Source organism: Conger conger, chromosome 5 (genome assembly GCF_963514075.1).
Source record: "Conger conger chromosome 5, fConCon1.1, whole genome shotgun sequence".
Taxonomy (NCBI): domain Eukaryota; kingdom Metazoa; phylum Chordata; class Actinopteri; order Anguilliformes; family Congridae; genus Conger; species Conger conger.
Window position 1 is genome coordinate 14973647 of NC_083764.1, and position 24602 is coordinate 14998248.

A 24602-nucleotide genomic window follows, 5' to 3' on the forward strand; every position below is an offset into this window, starting at 1 on the left:
GGGGGGAAGGGTGCAGGAGCTAGACTGCGCTATGTTGCTGTACGTGTGTGTCTGTGGTGGAGGGGGGGGACTGGAGGGGGGTCTCTAGATTTTGCTACCCTCCCCACACCCAGCCCCTCCCCTCCAGCCCCTCTCCGTCCGCCAGCTTCAAAGTCAAGAAAAGTTTCCATGGATCAGTGACAAGGAAACCGGCAAAACGACCAAAACAAAAGGAGTTCAGGGGTTGCTGGGAAAAACAAGAGAAGTCCAACTCGTCCCGCACCTTCTCCACTACAGAGAGTTCCAATTATCTTCACTCTACAGCACAACCGGTGGACTAATAAAAAAACAAAAAGTACTCATTAAAACACAAACTTGCAAACTAAAAACAAAATGTCACTGTTGTGCAACCATGCAACAAAGCAAAAAAAAAAATTATAGCAAAGGGGGAAAAAAAAGCAAGTAAGATCGAGCTCCGAAGACAGCCTGTGAGACGCAAGAGCTGCAAAACAAATGTAATTTTAATAAACCGCTACTGCGGCAGGAATTTCAGAGAGATAGAACCACACAGTCAGTTCGCCTTGGCAGGGCCGTCCCAAACCACAACAAACAACAGCGTTTACAAGAATCCAACTGTGGACTTCACTGTCCACCACACCCAGACAATGTTTTTAGAAACAGAGGTCTAAGGGGAAGAAAGAAAGAAAGAAAGAAAGACAGAACTGCATTCACCGTACCGATACCGCTGCAGGACATTAGATCAAAGGCACCAACTGTGGCACTTGTGGGCCTTTGACATTATTAGTGTGTAAAACTTGAGAGAAGGGATGAAAGAAAAGCAACAGACTGCGGGTGAAATGATGAAGGACAGACCTGCATGGAAACCTCCAGAAAAATACTGAAATGGGGCGAGTGTGTCTGCCAAGAAACTTACAAGGAGTCTGGATAAAGAAATTTTCGAAACAGGAGAAGCGGCAGTATGATAAGGCAACCAAGTTCAGCGTTCGTAAGATTCAAGCATTAATGAAGACCTCAAACACTAACAAACAGCTTGTCTAATCAACAACATGCGATGGTTATCCATAATGTTGCCTTCAGAGTTGCAACGTTCTATATTTTTTACATACATACAAAACCTGTTCAACGACTTTGGCAAAAATGTCTATTTCTCAGACGCTTGTTACAGCGATAAGGTTTGCACGTTATCTTGAATTGAAAGTTTACAAACAAGCCCTCAGCCCTGTACGACAGTGGCGAACGGTAGAATCGGGGGGTGAATGTCCGCATCACTCCAGGCCTCGCTTTCCATTTCACATTTGGACTTTCCACCGCTTCGCATTCACATTCTTCCTGGAGGTTTGGAGAGGTGCCTGCGTCAATACGGCCGAGACAAATATTAGTAAATCACGACCGATTTCCCTTCTCACTAACAGTAGCTTTTCTGGACAGGACGCAAGTGCTGAGCTGTGCAGCCCAGACCCGTGCTGTTTGGGGGGAAACCTGTGCCGTCAGCAGACAGGGGAAAGGGCCACTTATCTGCCTTATCAGGTGAAGCGCTTCTCCAAACCTTTCACTCAGAGATCAGATAGTCGTCTGGCCCACTTCCCCCGCCCCCTCTGGCCTATCTTTGGTTTCCCCCTATCTGCACATTTCCCTTAAAGGCTTTTGAGGGCCTCCTCACCTCAGAATAAATAGCCGCCTGTCACTGGTTTCCGCCGTTTTTAACGTGACACCGTTGTCTTGAGTGGCTTTCGCGTTGCAGTTGGCCCTGGAGGCATGTGACCCCGCGCCGGCTGCAGTGACATGGGCCGGCCAGAGGGGTCGCCACCCGTCCGTCATCCAAAGGTGAGGGCCTCACAGTCCGATGGCCTTCTGTCACATATCACCGAGGCCCCCAGGGAGGCCACATGAGCCGGCAGAACTCCCTGTCCACAGCCATGTACCGACAAAGAGACAGGGGCCGAGGCCTTCCAAAGATGACCTCAACCACCCTGGTGCAGGGATACACAGATTTGGCCCACAAAGCCAGAAGTAGAGCTGGTTTTCATTCTTCGCTCTAATCAGGGACTGATATAGACCAGGGAAGCCACACGAGTGGACTCAATGTTCCAAACAAATTGATTAATGGGGTATAACAGAAAACCAGAAGGGCCAGATTTCATTATACCTACCCGAAAAGGTCGCAAGTGCATCACAATCATATAGTTATTATTATTGTGCATAGGGCTACTGCCTCTAGAAGCACTTAAACATGGGTCCATTGTCTTGGTTCGAAATACAAGTGTGTGCTGTTCCAGGGGCAATATTTTTTTCCCCCCATAACCCCCGAAATGTCTTTAAAGACCTTTTCTGCTCTGCCACTTTTCCAAATATCCATGGTTTAACACACAACTGCTCTGGTTTTAATTAGTTTAAATCCAGCCGAGGCGCTTCTATATTCCGTAAATGGATGGTTTTGCTACTATCCTATTTCACAGCAAAATTACTACAGTGAGGGGAACTTGAAAAGCACTTCATTAGGAAGAAGGGCAGCTCTTTAATTATTTAGCTTTTTTTTTTTACGCTGATTTACGGCTTACATTACTGAAAAGGGGGCTATTTTTGTAAGCTGATTTAATCATATTTCATTTCAGGAAGTTTCAGGGGGGGAAAACGTTCAGGAGACGATGCTTTGACAGGACGTAGGAGTGAAAAAGGCTCTGTAAAATAGTGCAATAGTTCTCCACAGTGCCAGTTCTGGAGTGTTCAGCACAAATCCAATACACCGCTCTTAACCTAGGCTTCGGGGAAGTGGGGGTGAGGTTGGTTATTAATTACATGGGTGACCTGGGAAAACAAAATCATTGTTGGAATGGGGGTTGGTGGGTCGATATGAGGCAATCTTCCCTTAGGATCAAATATGAACCAGCTCCCCAAAGCAGTAATAGGGACACTGAGAGGTGCCAACTGGCAAATACAGCCTAAACTGATGTTCTGCTTCACTTCCAACTATTCATCCTCTTTTTAAAAACAATAAACAAAACAATGGTTTAGCATCAAATGATCCACGCTCTACTGCATACAATTCAGGATTTGCCTGTTCAGGCTAGTCCTTGACACAAATAACAAATATGCTTCACAGATACTGCATTCTCAGGCAGTTCACACTGGACTAAAATAATCTCCATTCAATGACTGGGTTCACAAGTTGGTCAGTGGGTAAAGGTATCCAGCAGAAGTGCTGTGCAAGACCTGTATCCAAGCATGGCGCTTTGGTTATTGGCCCTTTTTGACAAGTCCACGGAAAGGTAGATTCGAGTCAGACAGATTTTCCTGGGTTACCACTGCATTAGCTCATCGCAGGCTATGAGTTACAGTGAGAGAGGGATATACCTTGGCTCTGATTGGTGCGAGCTCTCCGGTAGACAGCGTGCTATGCGGTCTGTAGAGTGGAAAATAGTTACTGGCTTGAGGACAAGTGCATTGGAGGAGTGCATTCCCTACTGCTATAGAACAGCAGTGATTTGAACTGAAATTTGGGGAGGGGGGCGTTGTGCATGCAAATGTAATTCTCAGTACAGCCTCTTCCCACTGGATTGGCTGTTAAATGAATCGATGAAGTTACCCAGAATAATGTCCTTTGTAAAATGGTTTCAACATCCGACATGCGCCGATTGCGAAATATGTCAGACCACAGTATAGGTAAACACTAGTTTCCCTTTCCTTCCTAGGGTTCTCCATGCTGCAAATGAACTACTTCACTCATTGCCTTGCAGTTCAAATCATTCATTTGAAAGCTATTTCAAATATTTCTCTACAAATATAATGCACCACAAATTTAAGCTCGTGAAAATGACCAGAAACGATTTTTAACGATTTTTAACGATTTTTACTTTCAGTCATTGTGTCTGCGCACGCGTGTGTCGGATCAGTAAAGGAGAAATAAACTGTGGTGTATACCATGTAAGGTCAAGAGGAGGAAGGGGAAGGGAGAGTGCACCCACGCACAAGGATGTACTGGGTTTGCCATCACCTATTTCCTGAGGCTGTAAATGCATAAAGTCAAATACCATTCTCCTCAGCAAGACGCAAGCAGCACACTCCATTACGACAATCACAAATGCGGGAACCCTAAATCAATAAGAGTAGCAGTGTATAAAAATAATGCAGCGCTCTGATGTACGTCAATACAGGGAAAAAAAGGCCTACAACTAAACAAATATTCAATAAAAGAGGGAATGATAAAATGATATGTTCAACTTGTGTTCAAAAGTATGAAGAAATGGCTGGGGGGCTTCTGAATTTAAAAATAAAATAAAATGTTTCTCAAAACAAATATAGATTTGATTTGGTTTTTTGGATTTACATTTTTATTTGAGCCCACTAGAAATCTTGAAAGATGACGTCCTGACTGACAAGCAACCAAACATCCAGATTCACCCCAACATCACCCCACCTTCGATTACTTGGCCCCAATTTGGAGGTCATTTGCATTTACTTCCTTTCGATGGGTACACTTACCTCAGAGGTCAAATTTGCCTCATTTCGCTCCTATACATGTCACACCCCCACATTGTTTGTGTTATCATACAAGTGGTCCCGTCAAATGTATTCAAGCAAGAAGCAATGAAATGGAACTTGATTGCGCTTAACTTGACAATTTTGACTTCCTTTAAAATCTGGCCATTTCAGGAAATTACGAGTTTGACTTCACTCTTCGGCACATGATTCGACCCAAAGCAGCTCAATGAAGCACTAGAATGGTCAACCAGGCACTACTGCATCTGACCGCAGCTGTGTTTGCAAGGTTATGAAAGTGTCGTTCACTGCAATGTAATGTGTACAACATAAATAGCTATTGTGTGAAGATTTGTTGCAGCAACAGTCCTCAAACCACCACCTCTTGTCCACTCTTGTCCCATAGTGCTGGAACGACCTTCCACAGTCAGTCACGTTCATTAGCTGCTATGAAAACAGACCTTTTTGGATGACAAAAAAATAGTCTGCTATTTGTTGCCCCCCCCTGCCCCAAGAGTACCACATTACAAAACAAGCAGGCGGAACCTGGGCCAAGGTAATCTGAAGCTAATGCAAACGCGACCGCAAAAATCATGGCTGCATCGAGACCCAGCTGAATCTGGGCTAGTGTAAACATGTTACAAGTGCTACTTTTTACTGGCCTACTTTGCCAAACAGGTCTAGCAGCTGATCTTCATGTTGAGCAATGATGCTTTTGGATGGCTTCAGCAAAAAAAATGCTGAAAAACAGCCATGTTAGGGACACCTAGTTAGCCTTAGCCAGATACTGTCGGTACTACGGCTTGAACTGCATTTACAATTCGCCGACGTGGGGACGAGGTGATCTGGAATTGGCTAGGGAAGCAGAGGGGACTGGGTGAGAGTGCAGGGACGTGCGACACACATGCAGTAACAGGATGAACAGAAACTAGGAAGCCCAGCTGAAGCGGCCGTGTGGCCTCTCGCAGCGCTGTGAACCAGCTCTTCTGCAGTCAAGCGGACCAGACACATTATTTGCCCGGTCACGGTTGCTCTGAAGCATAGCCCATTGTCGCCGTTGACAGAAGACTTTTTTGTTCTTCAGGGCAAGCAATGGATGAAATACTGCTTCAAAATTGATGCTTGACAAATGTTGTGATTTCACTTAGCCAGAGATAACTGGATTACACCGTTTAATATAGCGCAGTTGTTAAGAGGAGTCAACGCTGATTTACGGGACCTATGTGCGTAGTTAATAAAAAAGAGAAATGAACACAGTTAATATCCCTTCACTTAATATATCAACCTCCTTAATATCATTTCATTTTATTTCTTAAACAACTGCCATGCTCCACAGTCTTCTGGCTTCAACTTACCCTCTTCTCATGCATCGCGTGGACTATTCATGCTTTATCTTCTTTAATCTTACAGAGCATGACTGTTTCTGTTTGTACAACATTTTAGTTGGTGGTAAATTTAATGGTCGACAACAGTTCATAAGTAAGATGTAACCGACATGCTCCTCTTTACAGCAGTTGGTGGTAGGAATGCAAAGTCTTGTCTTGTTTTCCTAGGAAAGAAGCCCAGTTTTCTGCTGGCTTTAGACAACATGCTTTTCTACCTGTCATACAGGAGGTGTGCTTGAAGTGCAGAAATCAATGGTTTCCCCAATTTAAATAGAATTAGCAAGAGCTAAATATTACATCCCAATGGTATTGTATTAACCCCCTGAATTCAAGTGGACAATCCAAGCACACTTAATTAAAGCACACAGAAATTAGAATAGTACAAATTTAGCATAGTGTGAATCTAAAGCGGTCTGTGATCTACTAGATAACGGAAATTTCACAACCAATTTTTAAATGGAAAAATACAAGCACTTCATAACATGCCCAGGGGCATGTTAAACAAGATTCACAACCATTCAATTAAACTATGACAAATATAGAAATATAGAAGTACTGTATATGATGCTTGTTTTCATCAGTGTTTCACTGCATTTCCCCCCCATCTGTCAACATACCAGACTCAAGAATGCAACAGAACTTAGATTATACCTTATATGCATTGCATTGTCAAAAAGTGGTGTGGCCATGGTCATACTAAAAAGGATTTGTTGCAAAATGTGCTAGGTGCTATTAATCTCATATACTTGTAGCAATTATATATGTTTGCAGCAGAGTGTCATGAAAAAGCAATGTATGGCCATGGTCAACATATTTAGGTAATGGGGAAAATGGACAGAAAAAAACATAATAACTGCTAATCTTCAATGCTTGTAGCAATTTCTATAATATAAAGGTGTGAAAGGCATGAAGTGAATTGTTCCAACTTATGGCGGCCTCAACTTTTCCCTTGTTGTGCCACAGCAATTTGACCCGTGACCTAGGAACCGAGAGAAACAGTCACTCTGGTTGGTGGGGGGGGAGGGTTCTTCTCAGAGGGGGATGGGTTAGGACATAAAATCTTCTCCCTGAGAGGGTCAGAATACATACCTAATGTACGTTAACAGCCAGGGCTTATAAGATATGGGCTGTGTCAAGCCCAAAAGTTTTCAAGAAAAAACTAAACAAAATGATGAGCTTCAAAACAAGCAGAGACAAATACCGGATAATTATTAGGTGACGGGAGAAGCCTATTCCCAGAAGTGCATTTCCGATATGCCGTAGTAAATGCATGTTCGAGCTGGGTCAGTTAAAACTGAGCAAGACAAAATATTGATGTAGACTGATATTTGGAACATTAATGTTATTCCGTCCTTTAAATTAACATTCAAAATATTATCAATGAAAGAAAATAATCTAACAGGAAATAGTCAGCCAAAAAAAAGAGGCAGGTAAATCTTGTCTCCTCAGGCAGACAACAGCGGTTTCTTTATTTTTGACATAAAAAGGGCTGTCAAACAAGACTGTTTACAACACGCTTGAAGTCTCTCTCATTATGTCTTTCTCAATTCTTAATTTTAAAAGAATACCTGGTTGCTCTGCAAATGAAAAACCTGCAAACAGGTTTTTCCAGATGCCGTCTGCCCCTGTCTCGGTAGCTAATAATCAACTACACCATTTTGAAATGCACACCCACCACCTTAAACAACTCTCGTCAAAGCAGAGAAGGAATATCATCAGCGGAACCTGATTAAATATTTTTTACGTGCCCTAACGGTTTCCCTGCTGTTAATCAAAAGTGTCAATGCAGAAGAAACAAGAGCCTTTCTCAGGTACAAGGCCAATCAAAACACCTCTCATTGATAATGTTATGGATTTGTATCATTTTTAGCCACAAGAACTCCACTCAAAGGGTGAACAACAAGCTTGCCTATTTAAGCTTGCAATAAATATATAATGCCCCCCCCCCCCCACATCAAAAGCACCTCCACTTTATTTATATAGTATTTCAGACCTTCCCCCTCCATGTAAACATACAAAATATTTAGGCTATGTTTTAAAGTCCATCGGATGCACTTATCTATATGTGGCTGTAAACCTCTCTGGCAAACACAAATAACAAAAAACAGAGTGGGTATTATACAGATGCTTATTAGCCCTGATCAAGGTTTCAGTACAAAGATGGTGGGCCAATTAGCCCGTCTGAATGTGTGATTTCGCCATCAATAAGTGCTAATCAGGCCATGCCAAGTACCCTAAAGAGTGCTAAATCAGAATGTCCTGACCGTGCATCCACATGTTAGCCCTTTTCCAAGCACATATGGTTTCAGTTAGGGGTATGCACCTACAAACACTGGGCCTCGGCGCCCATTGGTCAGGATGTGCAATGTTGACTGCAAGTCAGGACAGGCAAAAGCTGCTAATGAACGATCCCTAACCACCCCACTTCCTTACAACTGTACACAGCCCACGGACCTGACTGGACTTTGGCGTCTATATTCATACTAGGAAATTAATCTCCATGTGGTCGCAGCGCAATATCACAACCATTCTGTAGAAACTGTACCGAGTGAATTTCGGACATTTTAACTGGCCTCACTCAGTGATCCAAGTGATAAACCGGCCGCAGTTTTTATAAAGATAATGGAAATATTCTGTGTGGGGTGAGGAGCTGAGGAATTGACATGAAACAATGTGCAATAAGATCAGGACACACCCAACACGCTTTCCTGTCTAACTTTTTGCGGATCCAGCGGTTTCTGAGAGTACCACTTATTATTATATATTAATCTTGAAATGAAACATTGTATTTTGTATATATTTGATGATATAAGAGATGTTGCTGTGAAGTACAAAATGCGTCAAATGACTCGTTTTGAAATGACACTAACTGTAACACTAAATTCAAACCAAGTTCACCACAACAGATTTCGAAGTTCATCCACTCAAGATGAAATACTACAGGTTATTTATTTTATTTATTTTTTGGCTGTTCGGAGTAAAGCATACACTTTAGAGAAGGTGTAACTTGGTGACGTCATAAAAAGAGCCAATTAACTAGCCTACAATGCAAGCTAATTCTCAAATAATAGCATGCAATGGCATTAACACTCCATATATACCTTTTACAATGTGGCACTTCAAGGGGTGGCATGTGGATTTCAGAAGGATACAACCCCTATTGGGAAACCTGACAGACAAATCAGACTGAAACCCCAATAACCATACGAGCACAACTTCTAAGCATTCCTCCTTTAGCTTAAAGAGGAGACGTAGGACAGCTGTCAATTTACAACTATGCTTGCGGAGGAATTTATAATGCATACCCACTATAAGATACAGTCTACTTTGACTACATGCCTGCAGTGTTATGTTTCAACTATGTGCATGAGTACGAAGCATCCCACGCGTAACCAAAACTAGCTATATCAAGCTAACATTTTACTCAGCACAAACATTCACAAGAAGAGGAAGAGACGTGGTGATTGCACAATAGCTAGCAAGCAAATAATCCGGCTAAATCAGGTACATTCATTCGCAATGATCAATGTTACGCTGTGTCAGCGACCCCTTGCCCCAATTGCTTTTGTTAACTTCGGGGCCTCCTCCACTAGCAAACTGTACGTTATCAGCCACATAACCTTCTGTTTATTTGGGGACAACGTGGACCGCACGAAGTGAAAATGACAAAATAACATAAGCCGTCTAGCTAGCTATCTAACGTAGTTCGCACAACGAAGCAAGTCGTAACGTTAGATGCCTAGCTAGCCAAGCCGTTAGCTGGCTAGCGTTAGGCAACAACACATTGCTTAATCCAGACAGTTAGAAAAATAAACACAAACGTAATGAGCCCATGTTTTCCATAACGTTGGCTGACTGGCTAATCAGCGCCAATGCTTAATTTACTTAGGACTTGCTAAAGCCAGAAGTTCAAACATTGTTAGTTATTCCACCATTGCAGCTAGCCCGTCAGCTAACTAATCAGCTGGCTTCAACAAACTTTAGCTATCCAGTTTATGACAACTTTAGCTAACGTTAGCTAACTAGTTAGCATTCCCAGGAGCTTCACTAACTTTTGCACGAGCCCGAGTGAAAAAAATACTTTTCTTACAAAAACATTTACCTTACTGACACAAAAAGTTAGCTAGCTACATTGTCGACTCACAACTTCTTTATTTTTAAAAGCAGCTGGCAATCTATCAAATTGCTAGCTAAGTAAAATAATGTACTTAGGTTGGAGCTTGCTAGACAGAGTAAACCGAAAAGTTACTAGAGGCTAGCTAGCAAGCAACCGCATATGAAACCATCAGACACAGTAAAAACTCCATACACCTGAGAACGAATGCTAACATATGCTAGCTAGCTTGCTACTTGGAAAGTTTTTAGTTTTTCTGAAGGGGGGGTGGGGGTGGAGGCGGACATATTAAAGTTTTATGTACGATAAAAGTATAGCTTAAAGTACATTTACACAGTAATTTAAAATCAAAGAAGTAATCCCACATCCCAACAGCTACTGTTGGGCCTGTCCCGAAACTTTCTCTTACCGTCTCCGCCGCCGCTCCCCGGGCCACCTTCAACACCCGAGACACCGCCACCGAATCTCCACAGGGCCGGGGTGATGACAGAAAGGCGGAGAGGAGGAACTTTGGAAAGGGGGATGAATAGCACCCTGGCCTGCTCTGTTTTGACGGTGGAGTGGGGGGATACTATGCCGCAGCCCCCCGCTGTTTCAGAGACTCCGGAATTCTTTTGACAGCTCTTCTTCTTTATCCCCCCTCTACTCCCCCCTATTTTCTCTTTTCCTTCCTAACTTCCAACAGATACGAATCAAAATACTGTCACACAATATGGCGGCTGCGCTAGCAAGCGCCTATCGCGAGACTGCAAAAATTTAGACGAGGGGAAACTACTGGTAAGGAAGAAGGGGAGGGAGGCGAATGGTTGGGCTGGGTTCTTCGCAGGGTGCGTTAAGGAAGAGGCAGAATTTCGTTTTGTTGTTCGAGTGGAAACTACCACTAGACACGTGGGAGGACAACAGGTGGGAGTATTTCGGAGATGCCAAGCAGGTCTGAGTCCAACTAAAACAGAAGCGTGTTGGACTGGACGGTCTTGCAATACTAGTCGTGGCTCCACAAGAAATGCATGAGCAATGCACGCAGCTACTTAATTGATGTAGGCAACGAATGCATCCTGAGAGAAAATAGGTTATTCTATCCTTATGAAAATGGTATGAATCATAGTCGTATGTGAACGGACATTCGTTTTTGATATATCCTACCTATTCATATTACTACTGTAGCCTACTAAACAGGAACCATTGGAATGACTGGAGAACAGGTTGGAATGTAGTTCAAGTAAAGGAATGACCTACCGAAAACATCAGGACCATTGGAATGAACAAGGGACCACTGCAGTACAATGTGTATAGCAAACTATGAGTAAAATAACTACACATCACTAGTTTCTTGGCTGTTTCACAAATGTGAAAACCAAAATACATATTGGCCTGATACAAGACCCCACTTTGAGTTTGGGGATCATCCATGTAATCTGAGGGTCATCAGAGCAAGAGGTCCTGTGCAGAGGGACCATTCTTTTTGTCAGATTAAAGTAATACATTTATACATAAACTGTAGCCTACATTCATTACATTACATTACATTATTGGCATTTGGCAGACGCTCTTATCCAGAGCGACGTACAACAAAGTGCATACCCATAACCAGGGATAAGTTCGCTGAAAGACCCTAGAGGGAAGTACAATTTCAACTGCTACCTGTACAACAAAGATAAGGACGAGGGCCCTTTTTTTTTTTTTGAGAACAAAGAAACAAACAAACAGAGCAAAAGTGACCAAAGTTAACTATCCAAACACTGCTTACCTAGCCAACTAAAAATACCGATACACAAAGCAAGTCACAGAGACAACAATTAAGGTTCACAGGGGGAGGTGCCAAGCGGCCTGTGGAGGCTGAACGAAGAGGTCTGGCAGGGGTGTAGGGTCTGATGATTTTTTGTAGATAAGCTGGGGAAGACCCTTTAACATTCCTTGTCACAATGCACTACATGTCACCCACCCTGCTAGACCTGCATAATTCTGCTACTTGCCAAGTATCCTTTATTTCTGACTTAATTCCACATTCTGTTGCTGCTGTGTTAATTAACAAATGTGGCCGCTTGGCACCTCCCCCTCTCCGAACCTCCACCTCACGCTCACGACTACTGTCTATTCTGGCTCCACGGTGGTGGAATGAACTCCCCGTTGAGGTCAGAACTGTAGAATCTCTCCCCACCTTCAAGGGCAAACTGAAGACGCACCTCTTCAAGCAGCACCTCTCCCCATCCCTCCCTACCTCCCTGTGAACCTTAATTGTTGTCTTTCTGTGATTTACTTTGTGTATCGGTATTTTTAGTTGGCTAGGTAAGCAGTATTTGGATAGTTAAGTTTGGTCACTTTTGCTTTGTTGTTTGTTTGTTTGTTTATTTGTTTGTTTAAAAAAAAAAAAGAAATTCAAATAGGCCCTGGTCCTTATCTTTGTTGTACAGGTAGCAGTTGAAATTGTACTTCCCTCTAGGGTCTTTCAGCGCAAATGCCATTAATGTAATGTAATGTAAAAATATCTTCCAAATTACATTTGGCATACAGCATTTGGTAGACACACTTATCCAGAGCGACATACAGTTGATTAGACTAAGCAGGAGACAATCCTCCCCTGGAGCAATGCCTAAAGCCAACGGCTGTGCAGATTTTATTTTGGCTACACCGGGATTAGAACCACCAACCGTGCGTGTCCCAGTTATGTGCCTTAACCACTACACTACAGGCCGCCCTACAATGGCTTGGTCGATGCACATCTAGAGATAATTAGTGCTCCTAATCAAGGCTCCTGTAATGTGTTTACCAACAAATATACTATCAGTTTTGTTTGTTTGGGATTTTTAGCTTGACTTGTGTCTAAACTGAATTTCTTCTCACCATGGCTGTTGCATGCGATACTTAACATAAAATAAAGCTTGGAATAAGAGCTAAAATATGTGCTTGGGATATTGCAGCCTAATAAACAGCTGCATGTGAAAAATCACTTTCTTGATTATATCTGTCCTTATCCTACCGAGTCATATATGTCTGTTCAATTGAAGTTCACTTGGGATTGTACCACCCTGTTGGACTAATTTAATAGCCATTTACAAAATCACTGTGCAATTTAATGAAGTGCTCCGAAACTGCTTAATGTTGTGGCTCAAAGGCAACGTTCCGACAGTCTCATCCCCTCCCCAGTTTTTCATGACAGGTACAGTATTTTGTGAGATGAAGGTGTACAGACAAAAAGAACAAAACTTCCAGCTGCTTTTCATAACCTATTGCTAATGCCCTACTATTCTCATGTAATGTCCTTTTTCTATTATTCAAGGTGGAAATTGAAATATACATGATCTCAAATAATAAGGGCAGTCAGACAATTTGGTCTGTCTGGAATGACACAACATATAACCAGCAAATCATATAACTGTTCACGCAGCCTGAAAGCCATGGCAGTGGCCACGCCCAGTCCATCACAGTGGTGCACCCACAGTAGATCATAAACATGTGTATCCAATGTGCAGAAGGAGTAAAATGTGCTTTTCTGTGTCATTTAACTGTTCAATTGGGTGGTTGAAGTTGCCTGTGAGCACATCATAAACAGGTGTCCTGTTCAAGAAATTTACGGCTTAATTGCTGTGGACCGAGATTGATGTGGACGGAGACTCTTTTTCTCTGCTGCATTAACCAACACAAGGGCTAAGTGACAAAACAGATGCTTGTGGGAATTTTCTTGTGAAGCGACTGCACATTTGCTCAGTGGACGGAGTGGAAACACAAAGCGTCTCGTGTGTCTGCGTAACACAGTGACTCACGCACACACAGACCTCTCCTATCCGCAAACACTGAGACTTCTTTGATTGAACAAGGAGCACTGTCATGTTCTTGAAAATCCCAGGCATGAAAATGGAAATAGTCTACATTTTTCATGTCGAGATGGGGGTAACTCAAGGTTTTGTTGTGTGTTTGCAAAATATGCATTTTCTAAATTCTCCATCAGAGAATATGCAAGTGTGGGGGCATGCCAATACAAAAAAGAATATCCAAAGGCAAAAACCTGTAAAAACTGGCCCAATGTGTCAAAGCCTTTCCTATGGTCTCAGTTGTGGGCCTGGGATAGGGAGGGGGGAGTGTAGACCTCCCCCTGTCACCCTGAGAGATTGGTCTCCAACAGTGCTGAGGTGTCAGGTCCTGGCGGTGTGTGTGTGTGTGGCGGGGTTTCAGGCTGTGACTCACTCCCAGATTTGTAGAAACAGCACATAACATTCTGTGCCTCTCTATCAACAGTTGTTTTATGAAAGCCCTCCTAATAGTACACAATATACCCACAGTCCTTGGCCAGTTTACGGCGAAGTGAACATGGTAAGACTTAGTAAAGGTTGCTATGACTATAAAAGCATACATAAATATTGACACCTTATTTTCTTATGGTGCTCATTGCTCATAGATACACAGTTATCCCTGCTAACTGCCTTTACAGGGATTGAAGCTCACCTTCCTTGATTCTGCTATGGAAAAAAAAAAAATTCTCACGGTCTGGAGGTGTCGTGTGTCAGACGTGAGACTGTCATTTACAATGCCTCCAGGTCACGTGTCATCATTTTGTTCTGTGCAAGCCTCTTAAAAATAGGCATTGCTGAGTCACAACAATAAGAATGAGATGGGGGATGTGTGTAGGGGTTGGGTAAGGGGGCAGGAATGCAGCCCCCGGGCATGAGCAGTTAACAAAATGAGGGTTAGGGCCTGCAGGACAGGCCAATCCTAATCACACTGAAACTCATACTCTGAAGTGCACTCCGATCTCACGTACCCTGTGCGGCAGTTACGAAATACACCTCACTTTAATATTGTTGTTTTTTGCGTCCCGTTTCTTGTGCCAGAACAGCCACACGCCCTGATCAAACCCTGATGTTAAAATTCACTTTTTTCCCTCCCCAACTTTAGCCACCTGAGTCACTGCACTGCAGCTGAAGCATGCATTTTCCTACGATGAGCCACCAATGAGCTAGCAACTATTTTCCACTCTACAGACCTCTGAGTACCACGAAAGAACAGAGCAGAGGTGTATCTATTACTGATGACAACTAGCTGCCCGTGGGTGCCTAGAATAACAGTAGGAGACACTAATGAAGTGTTAACCCCAGGAACCCTGACTAACCTAAACCCACCTTCCACCTAGAAGAACAAAGGAAATGGTCCTGAATCGTGGCTGTAGGCAACATGGCCGTGGCTTGAACTGGTAATATCCCAGTTATTCTGGGAATTCAGTTCTTGTTAATTAGTATCAGTCCTAGTACAATAGGTACTGCAACTTCCGAAAAGGTTCCAGTCAAACTAGATCAGTTATTTTGTATTCATTCAGCCAATTCATCTTTTGTGTAAATAAGGGTTTGTGCAAATCAAATCTGGAGGAGAGAAAGAGAGATTTTACAAGGCCAGGACTAGAATCACGGGCAGAAAAACTTGTAACAAGCATTTGCATAGCTGCTGGACGAGCAATCGAGTGCCTGAGATTTACTCAGGTTTCACGCTGGGCCCCGGTATTCACATTCTGCGTGTAGCGATGAGCACTCTATTTCTGTGGGTACGTGTGAAAGCACTCCAAGCTTCAGACCGCTGTCGGCAACGCTCGGTCAGCTCAACCTTCCGAGGAGAGGGCCCACATTCTTTACCGACCAGGGAGCGGTGATGGAAGACAGGGCTGACCCCCTCCCCCCCATCTGAGGAGTCTGGGAGAAGGCCACGGGCAGCAAGCTTATCCCAGGATGCTCTAGCTGGGCTTCAGACGCCTTGCCTGACCCCACCAAGCCCACAGAGGGAAAGTGAAGAGCCTCGCCGCAACCTTGGCCCTGTGGGTGAGTCCGTGGGCAAGCTTTTCGACAGTCTCTTCCCCTCCCCAGCTGACGTACGCGCACGGGTGTCTTATCACGAGAACCCTGGAGCTCCAGCAATGTCAGTGTCCTCCCTGTGACCCTGATAACACAGGTGTGGCAGCGCCACAGAGAAGGCCTCTCGTAGGGTCATCGGAGAGGCGGGGGGGTGTGGAATGCGCCCCCCCCCCCCCCCATGTTGAGGGAGGCTTTTATGGGGGGCACTCTCACACCGTTCGACCACCCGGGCTGTGGGGCTCGGTGGTGCAGGCAGCACGTAGAGTAACGGGCGGGGGCTGGAGAAGTTGCCCGGGGGAGGGGCATCTCGAGACAGCGTGGAAATGTGCTCACATGTGTGTTAATGCATTCTGCGGCAATGCCTCCGGCTCATAAATTCCCCAAAGTGATTGGAGTAATAAGTCAGGGCCCGCCGGGTTCACTCGGTGCATTCTGCGCCGCCGCTTGGCTGGTGTCAGCGCCTGGCTTACCGGTTCTCGTTTGGATTTTCAATGTCTTTTGCGGTTATCTGCCACACCTATGAAATGCAGTTGAATGTGGCACTTGTTTGATACAGCAGGCAAAATTCCACTGAAATAAAGGTAACTCAGTTACTAGGCAGCATGTAGGTGGATTCTCTAGGAAGCATGACACAAATGAGGATATAAGAATTCGAGGAATTATAACCAAATTGGCTTGAATCGGGTATGATTCCTGAAATCCCACAATCCAAATAAGCACCTATCAAAACCTATGACTGGGTGATAATTACAATGTTATTTTGAAGAAAGGGAGTTGGCTAGTTGAGATTAATGACTAGGGGTGTTTGTGAAGAAGAGAAGTTTTTTTTTTAACGGACAAAGCACTCATTCCCATGCCCTCTTGGCACAGTGCTGCAACTTAAAGATCAAACGGTGACATCTAGGGGCAGAACCATGGATCTGCATTTATTTTTCTGCCTCTAAATCATTTACAACTTCACTGGACGATCAGCATTCATGTTGTATTGCCAAGATGTAATAATATTAAATACTTATAATGATCAATAACCTGAAGGAGATTTTAAAAAAAGATGTTCTCATTTTAAAATGAGACCATAACAAAATACAATTTCTGACTGATATATTTGTTAGATATTGCCAATGTCAATGTATTAAACATTCACTCCACATACCTTTGGGAAAAACTTTGGGAGTGAATGCACTCCAGTTCACAACAGTCAAGTTACATTATGGCAGCGCTACTCAACTCTACGTCCTGCGGGCGTAGGTATTTGCTCCTACCGTGCGCTAAACCACCTGCTTTCACAAATTAGCTTATTATCTCAACCAAGCAGGTAAAATAATTAGTGAAATCAGTTGGTGTAGAGTTGAGGCAAATGCATGCAGACACTGCGGCCCGCAGGACGTGGAGTTGAGTAGCGCTGCATTATGGGATGGAAAAAAGACACCTTTCATCTGAAGCAAAAGAGATTTATTACAATAGAGGATATAAAATAAATATACATGACTTTTTCTCATTTAACAGTCATTTGTACAGTGAAATTAGGACAAATTAGCTAGAAGCAGCCGTAGAGTATAAATGATTTTTGTTTATTTCCTGCACTGTGCTATTCTCATATTGCCATAAGCTATGGAGACACAGTATAAGTTCTGACCATATGCTTGCTTTGTGCATATGTGTGTATTTACACACATAAACACACCTACACAGAGACTGGACATGAGTCACACAGGCTTGCAAAGTAACCATGTTCACTGGGGGAGACTCAAACTGTACCCCAGAGGTACGCTCCACTCCATGCAGCAAAAGACACCTTATTTTAATGTTTTTATTTTAATTATTTTACCTTCATTGCAATCCATACGAGAGCCTCAAAACTATTTGCAACAGGAAAAGAAGGGTAATGTAAAAAAGGGTAAAGGTATAATAATAATTTTCAAAAATAAAATAGAATTCTGAAATAGTTTGGATCATAGTTACCGAGCCTTACAAGAATAAGGCCCACTGATGAGGGGTCACTTATATGTCCAGTTTTAAGGACAGACAAATATAAACCCATATAAAGCACTTAGCATACAATAATCAATTGTATATGAGATCAAATGTCATTAAAAATGATAGAAATGTGATTATAATTTGAGGCATTTACCATCGGTCGTATCTAAGGAGTAATGAAGATTGCACTTCCTGGAAATGAAATGTTCTCGTATGTGCCCTTTACAAGCCAGAGGTCTTCGCTGCAGTCTCTGTACAAGTAGTCTCTGTACGTACTGTTGAATGAGTAAAGTAAGTGCTAAAGTTTTGGATTGGAAAAGACAAGCACATGCAACATACATACACTAAGAAGGGAAATGTGAACAGGTGCAGACTTAGAAGTGCACTATCATTTATAGATGTATACTATAGTGAGTCTTTATATATCTATACATGTATATAAAAACTCCTTAAAAAGAGCATTTTCTGGCCCTATTGTCTTATAACTGCCATACTTTTAGTGTCTAAACAAGACAGTAAAAACAAACAAAACATTAAATAGTATTCATTTACCACTAAATATTTCAGCAATAACAGTGCATTAAGGACAATTATCATAGCATTACGTTTCAATGAAGATTTCTTAAAATGTGTTCTTATGTACAGCATTTAAAACTTACGGTTACTGTATTTTAATGACGAAAGGACAATATTAACTTGAAGAGACAAACTTAACATTTCATTTGTTATGTTGTTTTTTTTTTTTTTTCCTAAAAGTCACTGGATGACTGACATCAAGAGTGATATCTATCTGCTTGCTGCCACTGTTTGAAGTAAATTAATAAAGTTCTGCAAAAGACACAAACTGGTAAATGAAAAAGTAAAAAAAACTAAAACAAACAAACAACCTCTACTGAGAAGGCAAAATGAAAAACATGTCCTGAATGGTGTATGAGACGGCGACCTTGAGGTTTAAACACTCAGACTTAAAAAGGCACTGTCCACACATTGAAATATATTGTTTCAGTCCAGTAAAAAATAAGAAAACATGATGATGAGCGCGGAAGTCTCTGCTTCCTGATGACAAACAAACAAGACCCAGATAGAATAACCTGACGGACAACCCACAACAGTAACACGCCTACTATTCAAGCAAAAATCGTTACTATTACCGGCATGACTGTCCGTGTCCTCCTGTACAATATCAGAATAAGACCATACAAAAAATTAATTGCTAAGCATTATACTATCAAAATATTGATATGATTTTGCTTTTACAGCGCAAAATTATGTTTTTATTTCATGGACCTGACAGGCAAGTGTACTGTAGCCTTACAATTATTTAGTGATGTGGGTTTTGTCAGACATAGGTCCAGTTCTGTCTCAAGTCTCCTTAACACAGAAATATCATAAAACACACATATAAGTAGGTTTATATATGGAAATAATAAATATGATTGTATACTATCCATATACATGCTTCCTCTTAAAACATTTCAGTTTGAATATAGATATTGTGATGCAGTATCTAACCAGACAGGAGATGAGGCTAAAATGAATGCCAGGTTCTATTACTCACTACTTATTTGGAATTACAATACAGAATGGAAATTCTATTTAAAATCGTTAAAAAAAACAATGAGTCTTCAACCATATGAAACCAGTGATTTTCATGCCCCAAAAAAACAAACAAAAACTGAGGCATTACACAAGTACTGTAAAAGCTTTTCTTTCACTTTTGCATAGGAACTGTATGGATTTTATTACCTCACCACGGTCAGTGGAAGCCACATACAGTATAATACTTTAAAACCTCGCTTAAGTAGAGTTTTAATTCAGAGCAGTATATTAGTTACACACTTTGCTCTTTAGCCATACTTTAAGCATAGAAAAGAAGTTTGGCAAAGAACCCCGGAAAAGCTGCTGGTTCCATTTCCCAGAATACACCATATAGTTTTGGAAGGCTGCTGCAACACCTGGCCTTTGTGCCTGACCAAGGGGAAATTCAAAAAACAACAACAGTAAATAAAAAAAACAACACCAACAGTAACAAATCTTCATATAAAGGAGATATATAAAACAGTTTGGATCACTGTTTAGAAATCCACTTGAACAAGGAGCAGTGCCTTTTCCTTATCTGGCGTCCTGGCAACGACCTCAACTCTCGCAGTGCAGATTCAAAAACTTCTAAGCACAATATTGCTAGGCTTCGAAACATCACAAGGACGTTTGTCTGCGTAATACTCATAAAAAGATCGGGTCAGCCTGTACCTGTAAATGTTGTCAATTTTTACTTTAGAGGGAAGGAGAAAAGACAGTAGATTTATAGACGTCATTAAAAAAGAGCGTTCTCAGCCAGTAAAAAAACACAAGAATGGATTAGGTAGGATCATTAACTCAAGGAGTTGAACACGGTCACTGCGCATCTGTGACAGGTGTTTAACTGAGCCTGGTTGATACGGAAAGCTTCCAACAATCGCGCGTACAGCTTTCGTTCCAAAGTACCTTTTGTTTGCGACTGTGATGCAGCACCATGTCGCAGTGTAACTAAGCTGTTCCTCTCTTAAAACGACTGACTTTCCATAACTTTCAGAAGAGACAGTGTTTATAGTCGGTGTGTGCCAGTTGAGTACGGCTGGTGATTTCTGTACAGCTCAAAGGCAGTTTTAAACAGTTTACAAACATTGTCTTCCAAAAGGTCATCGTGATCCTGGTTTGTGAGTAGAAAGGGGTGGGGGGGGGGGGAGAGAAAGAGAAAATGAGAAGGGGGGAAAAAGAGGAGAAAGAGAACGAGATAGAGCCCCAGTTTTGTGACGACAGATAATAATCTCACTACTACTGTAACTGCAATACATTGCTTCCACCACCATGCGATAGCACACCCTTTCGGAGTACTTTGGAAAGACCGCGAGAGTGAGAGACATGGGAGGAGAGGAAGGCTCAGTTCCGTTGATAACCACTAGATGTCCCTGGTGTACAATGTCCTTGTTTCCCAGTTGGCAGAATGTCACGGGGGGGTGGTGCAGTCGTATCACATCTCAGGGTATTAGGTCACGCAGTGCGGCTGCAGTAGACTACTTTTCACAGGATAAATAGTAGAGAGAAGAGTGGTGTCCACTGCTCTGCCTGCTGAAATTGTCAGTGCTCAGTCAGGGGTGGAGGGAAGTAGAGGCAGAGGGAGGGTCTCTTCGCCGCGTCTTTGTTCCAGGGCCTCGTGGAGGTCAAAACGGCAGTGCAATCCCTTAGACAGAGTTTGGAGAAAAATGTATAATAAAAAAGATAAAGGTTTGAACTACATTGATGGAAACAGAATCGTGATAACACAACAAACATTAAAAAGAAATCGCCAGGAGGTAACAGTCTGTGGAACGGTTTAGAAACTGTTAGCTGCTTTTTCTGGTGATGTGCATATTGCGTGACCTTTGACCCCCCCTCTGGCCGTTGCTTGACCTTTCCGCACGGTGTGCCTCTGCCCGGCGTCGCTCACGGCATGCTCACCACAGGCATACACTGAAAGTTGGGTGCCAAAAACGTTCACGCAGTAGTGGAAACGGCCTCGCCAAACGTCCTTGCAGAATGGTCAGAGGATGTTTGTTTCCTTCCCCCAAACAAAAAAAGATCCCAGACAAAACAAGACAGCGCTGTACAGTTCTGTAAGATAAACGACCCTCCGTTTGTGATGCACGGTTAGTGTGATGAGTCCAAGGGGTCACGGCGGTGGAGAAGGCTGCAGATAAACAGAGCCTGTTACTGGGGTCACAGAGAGAGTGGACACAAACTCTCCTTCCACTGCACTGTCCTAATCTATCTGTACAGGTCACTAAAATTCATTATTAAACAAACTCTAATAACACATTTATATAGACTGTATGTTTTATATTCCCTGCAATGACATCAGCTGGACAGCTGATATTCTATCTGTACAAATGCAATTTCAAAATTAGATGGGAGAAGAATTCCAAAAAGCTTGCTTCTTCCATTTCAAATCGGTGAAGTGTTGGCTTTGATTTTGTTCCTTTTTAATAATATGTTTTTATATTATTATTATTATTTTACATTTGTCTGGTTGAGATAGAAATCCTTAATGTGAACTGTACAGTGTGAGAAAACCATAAATGTAAAGGGCTTTGCTTTTCCTGCTCTTCCCAACACTGTTCAATATGGAAAAAATATTTAGCAAAACAAAGGCTGAAGTAAACTTGAAAACTCTACAGAGTGCACAATGTCTCTTTTTAAACAAATAGAAAAGGTGCGGCATATTAACGAACAAAGCTGCAATTCTTCCTCTTGAGGAACATGTGTTTTTAAGTGCTATGGTTCTGAGAACATTGTCTTTGTGTAGCAGGGTTTATCCAAGAGGTTGTACCTGACCCTTTCTTCTTTTCTTTAGTCTGTATATTTTCTTTCTTTTCTTTTTTTTTTTAAATAAAGAAATGATTTCACTACCCTTGGGCTAAGGGTAAGGGAGGGTTTCGTTTTTGGTTCCTATGTTGAGTATGCCTTTGTATTGCAAAAGCCCCGAGTTAGGGCAGGTTGAGGCCCACGTCAGAGCAAGGGCAAGGTCTGGGAGGAAGAGGGGGCTCGTCCTGAGAGGGAGTGAGGATTTGGAAGAGTCAAATGGAAGTGACGGCTTTGTCGAAGGGGGAGGGGACTGACGGGAGTGGAAGGAGCAGGTGTGGCATGAGGGTGGGGCTTGTGTGGAGAAGAGGGAGGGGGTTGTGTGGAGAGGCTGGGCATGCATGGGGAAAGGGGGTGGGGCTTTTGGGGGAGAGAGGGTGGGGCTTGTGTGGGAGGGAGGGAAAGGTAAATTGCAGGCAAAGGCTAGGAGGTGAGGGCGAGACTTAGGTAGGAGAAAGGGCGAGACATCCACAGGACCCTCAGTAGCGGTGTGACTGGTGGGAGTACTGGGAGCTCTGTTGGGAGGAGGATGAGTACCCCATGGTGCTCTGGGACTGGGTGGAACCTTGGACGTTGCTTTGGTAACCAAGGCGGGAGCTGGAGTGCTGAAAAGATAAAAAAAGAAACTTTCAAAAGACAGAAACGATAATATTAACCAAGCATTCACAACTATCACTCTTACTATTGTTTGTGATGTTTGTGACCTGGTTTTGAAGTCTGCCCAATTAATTTTTTTAATATGATTTTAAATAGGATACCAGAAATGAATTCCTAACCTTTAGCTTAAATTGTGAGTGAATACCACTGATTCCAAAAATCCTGGAGTCGCCCGTCCCTAGACGTGCCCGGACATGCCTCCTTTGCCCTAAGGGACACTTTCTAGCACGGTTCAGGTGTCATCAGGGCAGAGGCAAAACAACCTTCATCTGAGGTCTTACCGGCTGACCCCAGGGGGCTCACATAGGGAGGGATGGGCAGAGAAAGAGAGAAGACAGAGAGAGAGTGAGGGAGAGAGAGAGAGAGAGACAGAGAGATAGAGACAGAGAGAGCGAGCGAGAGAGAGAGAGAGAGAGAGAGAGCGCGAGAGCCCCTGTCGTCCTCCTGGGCCTGGGTCGCCCTGACCGCACGATGCCCTATTTATACTCATTGGCAGAGAGTACACGGGAGAGGTGCACTCTGGGATAGCATAGAGGCAGCCGATCAATGAAAGGGAAAGTGGGCCGGGGTTCACCCTCCAAGCTGGGGAGGAGGAGTGGGGGGTATATTTATACACTTGCTGAGGCCTGATTTCAGTGCTGCTCGCAGCTGTCTCAGTGCAGGCTCAGTTCTGACTAAATATAGCGCCGTCACCACCTTCAGCGACAAGCTCACAGCGATGAGCAGGGGGCAGCAGAGGTTCGGGGGCAGTTCAGGAACACCGCACCTCCTCCCCCGTTTCCCATCTCTCGCTCTCATTCTCCGCTTTCTCTCCCACACTCCCTCTCTCCCTCACACTCCCTCTGCGACTGTGTTCCAGAGTCCAGGAGGCTGATAAGGCCGGTTCCCTGGAGAAGCTCTATGGTGTGAGGGGGAGCAGGAAGCAAGGTCACCTCGTTTATCTGGAGCTTAGACGGTTCGGTGTAACAATATCACCCCGTTATCGCAGGTCCGGAATTCCGGAATGCTCACGCGGTGCTCCTCTCAGACAGGGTGGGGGGTAGGGTGGTGAGGGGTGTGTGTGTTAGGGGAACGTTTGGGTTGGATGACATCGCCTCAGCCTCTCTCCGCATTGGACTACTCAACGGTCACGGGAGCGTGCGGGCGAGTTTTCTGCTTCATTTGGTCAAACCTTTGAGGACAGATCAGCCTGTGTTCTTTCAACATAACAGTGAATATGATCAGTGAATGCCCTTACATTTCCACATGTCCCTTCACCACATGGAAATGAGGTGCAGTTACAATCAGCAACTCATTTGTGAATCTGAATATTTAAAATAAATGATATTTCATGGAATGATTTTTGTCTTCAACAAACAACAAGTCCTGCCAGAGTGGATATTGAGGGATTATGGGGGCCAGGGGGGTAAATATTTAACAGGTCTTCCTCCTATAGATGCGGTTTCTTTGATCAGAACCATCAGGATTTCAGAATACAGCTACTTAGAGCTCTTCTAGAGCCCTTGTGTGGTGAAATAAATGTTGAATTGATGTCAAATGCAGACATTCAACTGGGTGCTCAGTGTACACTCTCAGAAATAAAGGCATGAAAAGTGCCCAAAAAGGTATGAATGCTCGTAGCTTGAGCGGTAGGTATGAATAGGTTAGTAGTTATTGTATCCCTAGCCAGCAATATATAATTAATTTGTACCTTTTTTTACTTGGAAAACATACTCATAATGTTGTCAAAGAGAACATTACTGTACTTTTATCCTTGAAGAACAAAAATGTACCTCCACTGTC

General features: G+C 43.1%; 2 protein-coding genes across 6 annotated transcripts in view; both read right to left on the reverse strand.

Moving 5' to 3' along the window:
* Positions 1-10705, reverse strand: part of tab2 (TGF-beta activated kinase 1 (MAP3K7) binding protein 2) — a 38575-nt gene extending 27870 nt beyond the window's left edge. For all 3 annotated transcript variants that reach the window (XM_061243324.1, XM_061243325.1, XM_061243323.1), the window contains exon 1: positions 10385-10705. The gene's annotated coding sequence lies outside the window, so the exon portion shown is untranslated. The remainder of the gene's footprint in view (positions 1-10384) is intronic.
* A 6534-nt stretch (positions 10706-17239) lies between these two features.
* The window catches only part of cdk19 (cyclin dependent kinase 19), a 41733-nt gene continuing 34370 nt past the window's right edge, over positions 17240-24602 (reverse strand). For 2 of the 3 annotated variants that reach the window (XM_061243092.1, XM_061243091.1), the window contains exon 13: positions 17240-22768. In XM_061243092.1, coding sequence (XP_061099076.1) covers positions 22643-22768 — 126 coding nt within the window. In that variant the 3' untranslated portion in view covers positions 17240-22642. Of the gene's footprint in view, positions 24017-24602 lie in introns of all 3 variants that reach the window. The other variant, XM_061243093.1, reaches the window with a different exon arrangement.